The 13,929-nt window shown below is 36.7% G+C and overlaps 1 protein-coding gene across 2 annotated transcripts in view; it reads right to left on the bottom strand.

Moving 5' to 3' along the window:
• Nucleotides 1–746: 746 nt before the first annotated feature.
• Nucleotides 747–13,929, bottom strand: part of LOC139122688 (protein bicaudal C homolog 1-like) — a 112,624-nt gene continuing 99,441 nt past the window's right edge. For both annotated transcript variants that reach the window (XM_070688303.1, XM_070688304.1), the window contains 13 exons: nt 13,331–13,537; nt 12,148–12,279; nt 11,489–11,678; nt 10,879–11,025; nt 10,133–10,372; nt 9,672–9,770; nt 9,192–9,393; nt 8,485–8,672; nt 7,870–8,030; nt 7,256–7,397; nt 6,810–6,964; nt 6,376–6,475; nt 747–4,430 (listed from right to left, as the gene is read on the bottom strand). In XM_070688303.1, coding sequence (XP_070544404.1) covers nt 4,324–4,430; nt 6,376–6,475; nt 6,810–6,964; nt 7,256–7,397; nt 7,870–8,030; nt 8,485–8,672; nt 9,192–9,393; nt 9,672–9,770; nt 10,133–10,372; nt 10,879–11,025; nt 11,489–11,678; nt 12,148–12,279; nt 13,331–13,537 — 2,070 coding nt within the window. In that variant the 3' untranslated portion in view covers nt 747–4,323. The remainder of the gene's footprint in view (nt 4,431–6,375; nt 6,476–6,809; nt 6,965–7,255; nt 7,398–7,869; nt 8,031–8,484; nt 8,673–9,191; nt 9,394–9,671; nt 9,771–10,132; nt 10,373–10,878; nt 11,026–11,488; nt 11,679–12,147; nt 12,280–13,330; nt 13,538–13,929) is intronic.

Raw genomic sequence — 13,929 nt, 5'->3', positions numbered from 1 at the left:
TTGTGCACCGGACATGCAGCCAATAAAGTTAAAAGTACTTTGGAAATTCTCCTTTTAAATAACCGTCATGGTCAATAGCAAAGTGCAAAGGTTACAGTCATGAACGCAAATGAGATAGGTGATATACTGGACATTCACAAGGCTGTAACAGCCTCTTATGCTATTGTGACCTTTGTCAGTCAGAGAACAAATCACAGTGCACCTTTTGCTCTTGGTCTGTGGAAAAGCATACTCCATGGTACTTGCCACGGTGGCTGGGTCTGCATTTTAGGTAAAGAAGGCCCTGGAACCAGGAACTGTCAACAGTCTGGCTGTTGTCACCAATGGGTTAATCTATCGGCAAACACATCAGTGACATTATCTGAAAACATAGATTTGTGACAATAACATTTTGCCAGGCCATTGAATTTTATTCTCCTATATTTCCATAAAATGTTGATAGTATGTTTCCAACTATTCTCATTAGAACCCCTGAGAGAGAAACTGAATTCTTCAGTTGTAGGTCTCATCCTTTGTCCAGGCACTCTAAAATCCATACTCTGTATATTAAAAAACTTCTGAATGTTTATAATAATTGTCATAATGATTATAAAGTCAAAACAAACATCTGGGATCACCTTGGAATATTTGGGTATGGACCCACTTAAAAAATAATCTGATGTTGGGAAATCTTTGATATGGATCCCACAAAAGTTGTAAAACATTCCTTGGAAAGGTTACACAAGAGACCAAGATAAAACACCATGTTTGTTTTCTGTTCAAAGTAAAAATTTATTCAACTGCATAAAAGCTGAGCCATACAGATTCAAACTTTCTTTAGAGAGTCAATAACAGGGAAAGAAAACTCTCTGGAGGCTATATAACAAATAACAAATCAAAAAAATATTTAAAAAAAAAATGAACTGGATTGGTAGAATTCAAAATGACTTGATTATATATGAAATAAGCGCTGCATCAATCCAGTACTTGGAAATTGACACATTCTCATCAAGGAAATAAGCGACCACATCTGAATTGAAAGTGGTGACATTAACCGGTCAAACATAATTTAACGGAATAATACATTTGGTGTCCAATCTTGTAGGGGACAAAATCCTATGCTTTAATAATACATATTTGCATTCAATAAAACTCTTTGGACAATTGCCAATCTCTCTCACACAAAATTAAGTAGCTGACGAATGAAAAAATAATCACAAAATTGATAAGCTGAGCCGTGGAATTAAATGAGTTTGACTCTGATTTGACAAATGGTCCATATTACAGCCATTTTCTTTTTTTTTTTGAAAAATTTATTTGGAAAGTGATTTGGCATCTTCTGAGCACTGTGTATTTTTTACACTAATCACTGAAAGATTGAAAGCTTCATATCTTCTACAAATTGCTCTCAAATACTAGAAGACGGATGTAAACAACATTGAGTAAAGTTATTTCAAGGGAAGTTTCAAATTCTCATCATGAAAACTACAGATCATCGTCTACGATTTACTTTACAGGTGAAGTCTATACTTGAATTACAAGGTCATACTCTTCACCGGAAAAAACTCAAAAATGGAGATGCATTACGACAGACTTGTGACAGAAATCTGACAGACAATGATGAAGTTGTCATTTTACAAGTTAAAAGTTCTTCCATTGACTTAAACAGCCTGTAAGTTGCACCAGACTTTACCAAAGACTGTATTTTTGACAAAATACTGTGTACTGACAATTCAAATTGTTGACATTCAACTCATTTTATGATGGAGACTACAGTTTCTACAGAAAATCAAAATATGATAGGAATTACATCCCTTTATCACAGCTTTCATTTGCTCTGTTGCCAGATGACTGAGCTGTTCCGTATTGAAACACAAAATAACAGTATCAACCTTGTTGAAAACATTGTTATTTTAACAATTACATTTTGCATGATTTTTGTTAAACTTTGCAAACAGAAGTGGCGGCCATTTTGAGTAACCAGAATGACCTTTCAACTTGGAAGTTTGCATACATTACATTTCATATCTAGAGTGCATGTTATTTTCCTAAAGTAATTGTGACGTGGTAAAATTAAGAAAATCAAATCCCAATTTGAGGAAAGAAAAAAAATTATGTTAATGTTGAAAATGGAGACAGCAGAATTTTGCTTGGAAGACAATTGACCCATTTACAGAAAACTACTTTGGAAATAATTACCTCTTGCAAATGATGAGATAAATATCAGAGAATGCAGACATACTGTTACCATACACACCAAACATTGAACTTTCCCCTCTTGGAGCAACATAAACATCTGAAACACGAATTTTGCAACAGCTTTTTAAAAACTCAATTGGCATAGTGAAAAATTCAGATGCACTTGATACATGATTAGAGGTATTAAAATATGTTATTAGTTCTCCATATGAAGTAAACAGCCAATGAAGTTACAGAATGAAGCATTCTTGGGTCAATATCAAGTTATATTACATTACTCCTTGCTATCTCAACAAGAGCTGTAACAATAAAAATTGCTGGAGACAAAAAAATTCAAAAGTGTAAGAAGTAAAGCGCCCAACTTGGACAACACTGAGTTTCTGATTCCCCATTTCTTAAAATCCATGTGACCTGTGAGAAATCATCTGATGATCATTTGCATACAAATATTGACCCCCACCCATAGAGGGCAATAACACTATCGATATTGACCGCGGTGAGCACTTCCACATCTACGGCTGAAAATGTGACTCTAAACTGTACTTAAAGCATTTATGTTTCATGAACAGCTTTATAGAACTTGACAAAGAATGTATGTTTTCTTTTCTGACCAAAGGTCAACATGGGTATTATCGGACCTTTCTGGTCTTATGCTGATGAATAAGGCAACAAATAGATTTCTATCAGTAGAGTTGCATTCATACAGTTTAAAAAGAGAATCTGACAGTTTTCTTTCTGGTACATGCTTCTTACTGGATTCTTGAAAAGGACAGAGCTGAACAAATCTAAAACAGAGATCTGCACTGCCATCAAAATTAGAAGCAGAATCTAATCACAAACTCCATAAAATATACTACCTCTCTTAAAACAACTGTCAAATATCTTGACTTTTACCTTGTCGAATCACAAAATCCACAGACTGTAAGCTGACCCTCTGATTGGTTCATAATCCTTCAATTAAATCACAAGGCCGTCAACAGGACCAAAATTTGAACTCTGATTGGCTAATTTTCACAATTTAAATCCAATAGTGACCTCTAATTGGTCTAAATAACATCCATCAATTATTTCAAAGGCGCAGCACATCTTTGAAGTTTGAGCAATCATACTTCCTACATGTCATGGACAATACATTAAAATAAAAGACTGAAAACCATTGCCTCAGAGCTACTTCACCCAATTTCATCATTTCCACAAAAGAAACAAATAACATATTAAAAGGGGCATCAAAATAATTTTTTTTGCGAAAATATTTGATAGTGAATACTGAAACAAAATATTTAAACTTTAATATGTACTCAATTATGCATTTTACATATACTAGTAAAACAGAAAGAAGCTTTAACTTCGTCCTATGTACATAAATGTGACAAAACATAACTTTCATTATTTTATATTTAAAAAAAAGGGAAAGAAATACAAAGTAGCATACAACCACTTATGTGTACAATGATTTCAGGTACATGTTAGGGGGCGCTCTTCATGGCTCCCTAAGTACATTGTCTTGAGTGTTCTTCTCTCAGCTGACCTCGTGTCGGCATGGCGACGGGAGGCAGGAGTTATTGCAATTGTAAAAACTGTCTGCATCATAGCATCGTAACGTTTCGCAGAAATCCTGTTTCTAGCTTGTCAATGACTCTGCTTTGCATACAAAAAATAGAGGATTTCAAATCCCTACAAATCCTCTCCACCCAGCATTTATAAAATAAACCAAATTATATAAAAATTCAACTTCGGTAAGTAGTCACAGAGAAATACTTGATTTTGCAAGAAATCCAAGAATAAATATATATCGCCCAACACCTACTTATCCCCTTTTTTAATATACAACTATATGTCTTCTTATTTTCATTCTAAAACCCTGTCTGTAATACATTTTAACAGGCGATGTAAATATTTCCGGTTCTGAAATTTAAAGCACTTTTCGATCAGGAATACACCATGCTGAACACTTTCAACTTGTAAAACACTCTACACATAAGACAACATTTTGCTTTCTGACATTTGTACTTTGGTGAGGTGCCATAATCTTGGAGATTTTTTTATTTACAAAAAAATATATCTCATTCTTCTGTGAAGTCCTCTTACTTGGCCCCCCATTTTATGGTGTTGTTTCCTGGGTGACAGGTTTCCATGGTAATGCTGCTACCAACAAGACCCAGAAAAGCTTGTGGCATTGTTGTGGTGCTCGCTGGAATTAAGATCTGATGATGTGTTGACGATGAACGGTTTCTGTTGATTCTTTGTGAGATCTGCAGAATTGAAAGACGATACAATGATGTCATCAAAATGCCTCTTCTGCAAATATATGTCTTGAGACATCCTACTTCATCATTCCACATAAAAGTTACAGAAAATCTTGATAAAATTATTTGATAGGCTAAAAACCTCTCAAATTTTGATGCCACTTCATGTGCATTTTTGGGTATTTTTGTTCCATCTGTAAATACAGTGTCCAGTTTTACTCCCAAAATATGTTGAACAAGTCATCGTTGATGACACAGTCCCCACTTGTTAATGGGTACTTTGATTACAGGTCCTCAGAGAGGATAGAGTCCTCTTCATTAGGTCTGTGATAAAAATACTTTTGAATAGATTCATTTGATATATGTCTGAGTTGTAGTTCAGGACATGACAAAATCGTAATAAAATGGCCGCCTGGCGACCATATTGGATCGTATCACAAAACAAATTGAAGTGCATATGTATGACATAGGTCAATGTCCTTGTACCAACTTTGATTAAAACCGGTTGAGATATGCCTGAGTTATGGCTTTGTACATGAAAAAATCATAACAAAATAGCCGCACAGTAGCCATATTGGATCGTATAACAAAACAAATTAACGTGCATATGAATGACATTGGTCAATCTTTTTGTACCAACTTTGAATAAATTCGCTTGATACATGTCTGAGTTATGGTTCTGGACATGAAAAAACGTAATAAAATGGCCACACGGCGGCCATATTGGATCGTACCTTAAAACAAATCAATGTGCATGTGTATGACATAGGTCAATGTCCTTGTACCAAGTTTGAATAAAATCGGTTGAGATATGCCTGAGTTATGGCTCTGTACATGAAAAAAATCATAACAAAATGGCCGCCATATTGGATCGTATCACCCAAAACATTGAAGTGCATATCTATGACATTGGTCAATGTCCTTGTACCATCTTTGAATACAATCAGTTGAACCATGCCTGAGTTATGGCTCTGTACATGAAAAAATTGTAATAAAATGGCCGCCTGGCAGCCATATTGGATCATATCACAAAAACAAATCGACGTGCATCTGTATGACATATGAAGTAATCCTTGTACCAAGTTTGAATGAAATCGCTGCAGGCATCTCTGAGATATCTGCGTGAACGGACGCACGGATGGACGCACGCACGGACGCACGCACGCACGCACGCACGGACATGACCAAACCTATAAGTCCCCCCGGACGGTGTCCGTGGGGACTAAAAACATAATGCTCAACTTTTCTGGATATGTAATATCGTATGTTATTGTTGATGACTGAATTCTAGTTTTTATCCAGCTCACTGATTGGATAATTCTAGTTTCTATCTAGCTCACTGATTGGATAATTCTAGTTTCTATCCAGCTCACTGATTGGATAATTCTAGTTTTTATCCAGCTCACTGATTGAATAATGCTAGTTTTTATCCAGCTCACTGATTGGATAATTCTAGTTTTTATCCAGCTCACTGATTGGATAATTCTAGTTTCTATCCAGCTCACTGATTGGATAATGCTAGTTTTATCCAGCTCACTGATTGAATAATGCTAGTTTTTATCCAGCTCACTGATTGGATAATGCTAGTTTTTATCCAGCTCACTGATTGGATAATGCTAGTTTTTATCCAGCTCACTGATTGGATAATTCTAGTTTCTATCTAGCTCACTGATTGGATAATTCTTGTTTCTATATCCCTGACTGATTGGATTATTCTTGTTTCTATCCAGCTCACTGATTGGATAATTCTAGTTTCTATCCAGCTCACTGATTGGATAATTCTAGTTTCTATCTAGCTCACTGATTGGATAATTCTTGTTTCTACATAGCTCACTGATTGGATAATTCTAGTTTCTATCCAGCTCACTGATTGGATAATTCTAGTTTCTATCCAGCTCACTGATTGGATAATTCTAGTTTCTATCCAGCTCACTGATTGGATAATTCATACCTGAAATAGCCAATAGCATTTTCCGCCTTGCACCAAATGTTGTAATGCCCAGCTCCTTCAAATCTTGGTCACTCAGAGTCAGGAAGGTTTGCAGATCAATCTGGGAAAGCAAGACATGAAATAAATATGTGAGTCTTACAGATATAGAAATGGAACCTTAAATCATGATATGTATTCAAACGATTGTCAGGTCAAATGTGTATATAAATGTATTATGCTGAGGAGTCTAGGCCCGTTAACTTGACTCCTCTTTGCCGTTTGAACAACTTTTGATTCATACTTCATACTTACTTTTTTCATGTTTTTGATCAATTTTACAAATTTACTTATATTCTCTACATCTGATTGTTGTTGATCTTGTTTACAAAACATTTTGGTGGTTTTGAGCCGATTATCTGAAAACTAAATCCTTCAATTAGATTACATTTACAAACCTCTTGTTGTTGGAATACATCTGTGTATTTTCCGAGGCCTAATTTACTGAACAAATCTGGCAAGTCAGGTTTTGTGCTGGATGATGTCGACCACAGTCCCTTGGTTGCTGAGGGTAATGAGGTCCCATCAATGTAACTACTGGCGCTTAGTTCAGCTGAAAGTAGAGAAAAGTGAAGCGAAAACTTAGTGAACACATACATCAAGCTGCAAATCCCGCATAATTCTGGCAAGGAATTATTTCTTTGTGAATAACACTTGCTGCCTGACATACAAAGATTGAAAACTGGAGTCATCATATGCAACAGAGAATTTCTAGTAACTTATGGGTTCAATTGCTCATACATCTACTCTTGGGGAATCATAAGAATATATTGTAAATTCTCAGCCAATGAGATTTGACAGACCACAACAAAGACCCCCTAGTTTTGTGGACACTTGTACTTACGTCTTCTCCTCCTTGCTGGGTATTCTCCTGGAGCTGCTGAGGTTGGCATTTTGGAGGATTTATCAGGAGGCCAGCAACTGCTGGTTGTACCATTATGGTGAGTATCGCTATTTGTCATTGAAGTGTCTTCCTCTGGTAAACACTACAATGTTTACAGAAAGGAAAAAAAATTGTTCAGTATTTGAACACCAATTTGTAAAACAATTATTTAAATTTCTTCCTAACCATGCTAGTACATTGAAAAGTCAAGGCAAACAGAATTGCATTCATTTTGTTATGGTCTACGGTACATAGATGTTCATAAAATAGAATAACTTATCTTGTTATATAAACATTTTCAGAGGATGGTAAAAAAATTTCATACTGCAGACAGAAATTTCTGGTAGCTATCCAAAAACACATTTCTTGACTGTAAATAATATCTAACAATGAATATTCTGATTTCCAATATCATTGTTCATTAAGTTTGAAATTGTCACATTAAAAGTGTTGTATGTTTGAAGGTGTGATACTTTTTTGAGTTTCTCTCTGTAGTATCTGAGATTAAATTTGCTATTTTCTCATATAAAAGACAGTTCCTATAAGAAACCTGCAATTCCTATTGGATATCTTACCGCATGATCTAACCCTGTTCCGGTACCATACGGAAGAATGTTGTTATTCCTTTTCCTGGCTTCCCTGATAACAGCTTCCGGCATGGACCTGGAAAAGCCCAGACCGCTCCACATATCTGTTGGTGTTCTCACTTCTGACCCAAGAGGTCTCTTTTGCATAGCTGTGGGAAAAGGTGTCCATGAGTCATTGTCAGGTTACAATATGCATGGTTGATAAAATGGTGAATACTTTTTCTTCTGACTTTAAGACCAAAGATGTCTCTTTTGCACAACTGAGGCAATCAGTGTTTTCTTTGATAGTTTGACGCATGCTTAGAAATTTCATAAACACACTTTCTTTGCTTCAAAAACTTGATAAAGTACAAAGAAATTAAGAATAGATGTGGTCATGGCAGCCAACATTGTCCCATTGACAACCTGTATGGATCCTCCTGCCCATTTGACTGACATGTACAGGGTCAAGGGTCATTGCCTGGAGATGCCAGGGGTCAAAGGTATTGCATGGAGTAATGACCAGTTCAAAGTGTATTGCTTTGAAGAAATGAAAATTTTTTGATGCAAAATTAAAGCAGAAAAGACAGCGATGTGAAAAGGGATAAGAATGACTGACAGTACCTTTTGTGGCCATAAGTTTCTTATGTTCATAGTCCAGAGCAAATGGAGATTGCGTCGTTAGGGACATGTAGTGATGCTGTTGTTCCATCTGTCGTTGTTCTCGCTCACGTTCACTCCTCTCTGCTCCTGGTGCTCTCTTGTCAGAGCAGTCACTGTCACCAGATTCTGATGACCTCCGGTCATTTGTACTGGAAAAGGTCAAAGTTGAGAAGTTCATTGGCATTATCTCTTGGTTGATTCTAAAATACAACACATTTTACAAAGTGTCAAATTTAAAGACCAAAAGTAGATATTAACAAAGGAAATCTTGTGGTTCCATGTTGATTCATGGCACATTTTAATGTTACAAAATTTTCGTTGGACAGTTGACCATTTTTCTAAATAAAATTAATCTGCAAAAATAACAGATGCACCATCAGCAAAGAATTTGGCCCAAATTTCGACAAAAAATTTTGCTCTGGTTTAAGTTCAGTCAAACCATTGCTGTCTCCTTGTTAAAACTGTAAATGAAATTGATGACATATCTATCCATCTCAACTTATTTTGCTTTCCTGTTTTTGAATAGTTGAAAATATACAAATGACAATAGCAAAGTGATGTCAACAGTTGCCAGCTACAACATAATACCTAAATTTTTAGCAGATTAGTATAGAGTAAATCATATGTAAATGGTTGTAAATGGAACGTGCATGGAAGTAATTACTCACTGGAATGGGATATTCCTGATTCCGGATAGCAAGGTTACAGTCTGTTTCTTGGATGATGGCGGAGTGGTGTTGACCCCTAGGACGGAGTTCATGTGATCTGTCATTGAATTAGTAGTACTGCTTCCTGTCGTCGTTTGCATGGACTGTCGGGGCAGAACAACATCCACAAAGCCACGGCCAGACTTCAATGTGCATATATCAACTGAAACAGAGTTCAGGGTAAAATAACTGATGATAACTGTATGAAACTTAGAAGTGTGATGATTTTGATACAGTAATGACCTGAGCTTAGTGCTTTCACCTTTCAAATGTTACATTTACATTGGCTTGCATCATCAAAATTTGTCAGCTTCACTGTCAGAGTGAGGCCATTGCTATGACAATCAACCAACCATTCACCATATTTGGTAACCTTAAATTTGACAAACAGCATGAATTCTGAAATGGTTAGCACTAAATGAAATGCAAGGCCAAACTTACTGTCATTATTATTCATTGGAGAAGATAGAAGGAAATTAGTTGGACTTGAAGACGGACTTCCACTTGGGCTGCTACTACTGCTATGGTTACTGCTCATACCTGAAAAAGCATACAATTATGAGATAGATGTTTATCATTTGAAAAGTAGTTGTTGAAAATCATTCATGGCCCATCCTTTCATCTGTTAGCCCCCAATTCCCCGTAAAAAGGTCCATAATCACCATTGATAACAGAGGTTTTTGGCTGAATCATGGTTGTGAAAAGGTTAAAATAAGCTAGTTGCCAAGATCATGACAACTGGTTGCTAACTGAGTATCGGTTTGTGGGAGGCCGCATTTTGTATGCTTGTGATATACTGAAGTACCACTAACAAATATGCGATACTCTTTCGAATTATCGCCAACTTGAACTCTTCTTTGAAAGGGACTAAGAAATTAAGGAATGTTGAAAAAAATGGATACCTCTTTCTTGCGAAGGCGTAGGCACACGAACGAAGGCACTCTGTGAGTTGTAGAAGGACGAATCACCTGACGACGGATTGGAATGTTTTACAAAATCTGCCAGCTGGCCCAGGTGGTTAGTGTGACTGTCGAGGGGTGTGAGACCAGGGGGTGGAGAGGGGGTTGGGTATGAGGTGGGGCCGGGTGCCAACAGTACTGTGTTTAGAGGCTGTGTTACAAATATTGGGGTAACAGGATAACCTACAACAGAGCAGAACAGAATAGTAAGTCTAGCATGATAGTGACATTACAGTGACATCGAACTTGACAATGGTCAAAGTTTGATATAATTTGATGCATGACACCATTTCTTTTATCACTTTCAGTATAGATGTAATCCATCAAGCAATTTAGACAGCCACAGTTTTAATATGGTTGTGTTCACAAAATTTGACCATCGTAAAATATGACAGTGTACTTTATAAGAATACTCTGAAGAAAGTGCACCCTCTATTAAACCGTTTGAGTAAATTTACAAATTTCTTGAAACTTCTTTGAGTCAGACCCATACTTATACAAGTATTATGTAACGCTTTTTGAGCCAATGAGATTATTCTTGAGTCTGCAATGCATCGAATGGCTGCAGAAGATGGTCACGGATGCATTTTTAGTCTCTATCTTAAAATGGGCATATTATAGCATAATTTTCAGTATGCTATCCACTGCCGTGGAATGAACCATGCCGGACATTAGGGGTTGTCTCTCACCTGTGGGTCCTGTTGGTGATGATGGGGTCCATTGGTTTGGACTGGTTGTACCTGAGTTTTGTGGACTTTGCAATGGACTTATGTGCCCATTGACAGAAAGGATATTTGGTGTCGTGCTCACGCTCAATGCACTGCCCCCAAACAAACCTACAAAACAGAGGAAACAGAAATGATTTTTCTTATTCTGATTTCTGATTTTGGGGTCATATCATCTGGACTTGCACACTGCAGAAACAAAACAGCACTCAGAGATACCAAGGTCCGGTGGTCTTTTCTGTTTCTGTGCCACGATATATGTTCAAAACTTTGCTCAACATTTTTTGTGGACTTTGCAACAGACTTATGTGTTCAAGCTAAGCGAGGAAATTTTTTTCAGGCCTTTCAGAAATCAAGCATACTAGGACACGAGGTCTATTTCAGTACCAGTGTTTTGATGGAAGCTATCAAACTCCCCTATCAGTGTATCCACATATGATCTGCAGCAATAAACGTTCACATCAAACACACAAGATTTTCTGAAATTCATTCTGTAGAAGCTAATGGCAGGCATGGATTTCTACATTTAGTAAGATACCTACAATCGCATTCAGTGCTATTCCGCAAAACTTACCAAGACTGTTTAGACTGTTGAGTCCAAGTCCGTGCGATAAAAGACTGTCACTTATACTAATGGCCGGCGCTGTTGACGTTGATGACGTTGATGTCAGAGACAAGAGGCTCTCTGGATCCATGCCTAGAAGAATTTGCCTTGCTCTGTACATATTACCAGCATTTCTCTCCACACTTTTCACAATAACGGACTGAAAAAAAGACCAAAAATGCTGGATTTATGAATATTGTTGTTCATGATGCTTCAATTCATAAAACAGCAGATATTTTCTATGATAGTTTAGTTTGCAGTGTTATTAAAGAGGCACTCTCACTTGGTAACATTTTTAAAACACATTTTTTTAATGCCAACGGTCGATATTTGACTTGGCGACTGCGCGCGGATCGCCTCGTCAAATATCGACCGTTGGCATGAAAAAAATGTGCTTTAAAATTGTTACCAAATGTGAGTGCCACTTTAAAACAGATGATGAACACTACCTTCACCATTTCATAAATCAAATTGAATATTGTATTGAAAGGGTGTGTAACAACCTACATTACTGGCACACTTTCTCTGGTACAACCTAATATTTCATTAAGGCAGTATGCGTGTCCAATGTGAAAGACTTAACCTTTTGCTTGGATATTTCAAGTTTATGGCTCCAGTCTGCGGCTTACCTTGCTGGGTTGCTTGGGTTTTGGTTTGATGCTAATGAAGACATCCAGCTGCTCCATGAGGGTTGTCGTCCTGGGTTGATCCACCTCAATATCCTCTTTCATGTCGAACATCAAGACCAGAGGTAAACAACCCTGAAATGTCATCAAGATTTGGAACGTGAATGCACAACTTGAAGACAGAACAAAAATTTCAATGGGGGCAAAAGATACTCTTTCTCAGTTTCAGGAAACACAAAATAATATTTAAAGAACATAATATGAAAATTTTAGAAAATTTGACCCAGCTAGAGTGGAGTTATATTCTTTGGAAATCTTGAAATTGGAGAAAACAGAAGCCAGGAAATTGGGTGGTTTATATACATTTGCATTAATACTTCTTTATCACGCAACTTACGACTGCTTGACAAGCCAAAAGGTGAACCCAACCAATATTTTAATCTTGGGTCAACAAATTGATTAAAATTGAATGAATATTTGCAAAACAGTGATTTTGAGCAAAATACGCTGTGTTGGGTGCAGCGCCCCCATAAAGTTAACAACAACTCTATTATGTCAATGATTACAAACATGAAAGACAAACAGAATGAATATCAAATATGGGGCAAACTGTACTGCACACTAAGATTTGTGGAGTTTTATTAGCTCGATGGCATGTACAAGCCTTTTCATGCAGTAAAATCGATCATACAGAATGTTCTTATCAATTACACTGTGTCAAAACAGTCTGCATGTGGTTACACTTTCAGTAATCTACAGGGTTCATAAAAATTTACACACTGTGAACACAATATGTAACCTTGCCAGTGGTTACACTGTATGTCCATTGTGTAATCTTGTATCAGCACCATCGATTACTTGGTGTAACAACATGTAGACTTTCATGTTCACCAGAGTCCTTCTGACTGCTGTTCATATTCACACTTTTGCACAATTTTAATGAAAAGGGTTGTATTTCCGGTAGAATCCAAATATATCACGGCTTTTTTATATGTTTACTTGTAAACAGGATTAGCAATGTGTTTGGTCACACTTTTCAACAAAATTTATTATCTTGCTCCTGACTGAACGTTTATTTAAACTTTTTTGACATTTTTATATTTCTTCCAAACTTTGCTGCTTAGTGCATTTAAAGTCTCAAAATAGATTCTTATTTAACAGAAAAGATTTAAAAAAATGGACTTACTATGAGAAAGTCTCTAGCCAGAATTACGGAATCAATGCTTCCGGAAATGAAGACGGTACTCTTTCTCGGCGACGAGTTCGGATCAGGAAAGTGGACACTGGCACCTGTTTGTTGCATCAACTGTTTAATATTCATGCCACTTCTACCAATCATGAAAAGGTGATGTTGTGGGGCGATTTCCAGCTGCATACTGACAGGTACTGTTGTCTGTCATTAGAGAAAACAATATATAGATAAGGGTTTAATATCATATTACCATTCAGATTACAACTTTACAGGGTTTTTGTTATTAAAGGCTGGTACTCCGTTCAATTTGCCAGTTCCCCAGTCATGTAACAGGGGTTCCCCTCAGAATATCATTACCATTACACGAGAGAACAACAGAATTGGTGTGAAGGTTCCAACATCATTTACCTATCTTCCCAAACCTCAGCAAAAACACTGACTTCATAATCATGTACACCAAGTAACAGTACAGTAATGAAATTTTCTGATGCTAAATATTGAAGAAGAACAATTTTCCCACTGTGAGGTTTATGCCGCAACAATTTCAACTTGACCTTCACTAATCATATTCCTAGGCAGCAAAGCACATATAT

The sequence above is a fragment of the Ptychodera flava genome, chromosome 22, assembly GCF_041260155.1.
Source record: "Ptychodera flava strain L36383 chromosome 22, AS_Pfla_20210202, whole genome shotgun sequence".
Lineage (NCBI taxonomy): Eukaryota > Metazoa > Hemichordata > Enteropneusta > Ptychoderidae > Ptychodera > Ptychodera flava.
This window is presented reverse-complemented; position numbering and strand designations above follow the sequence as displayed.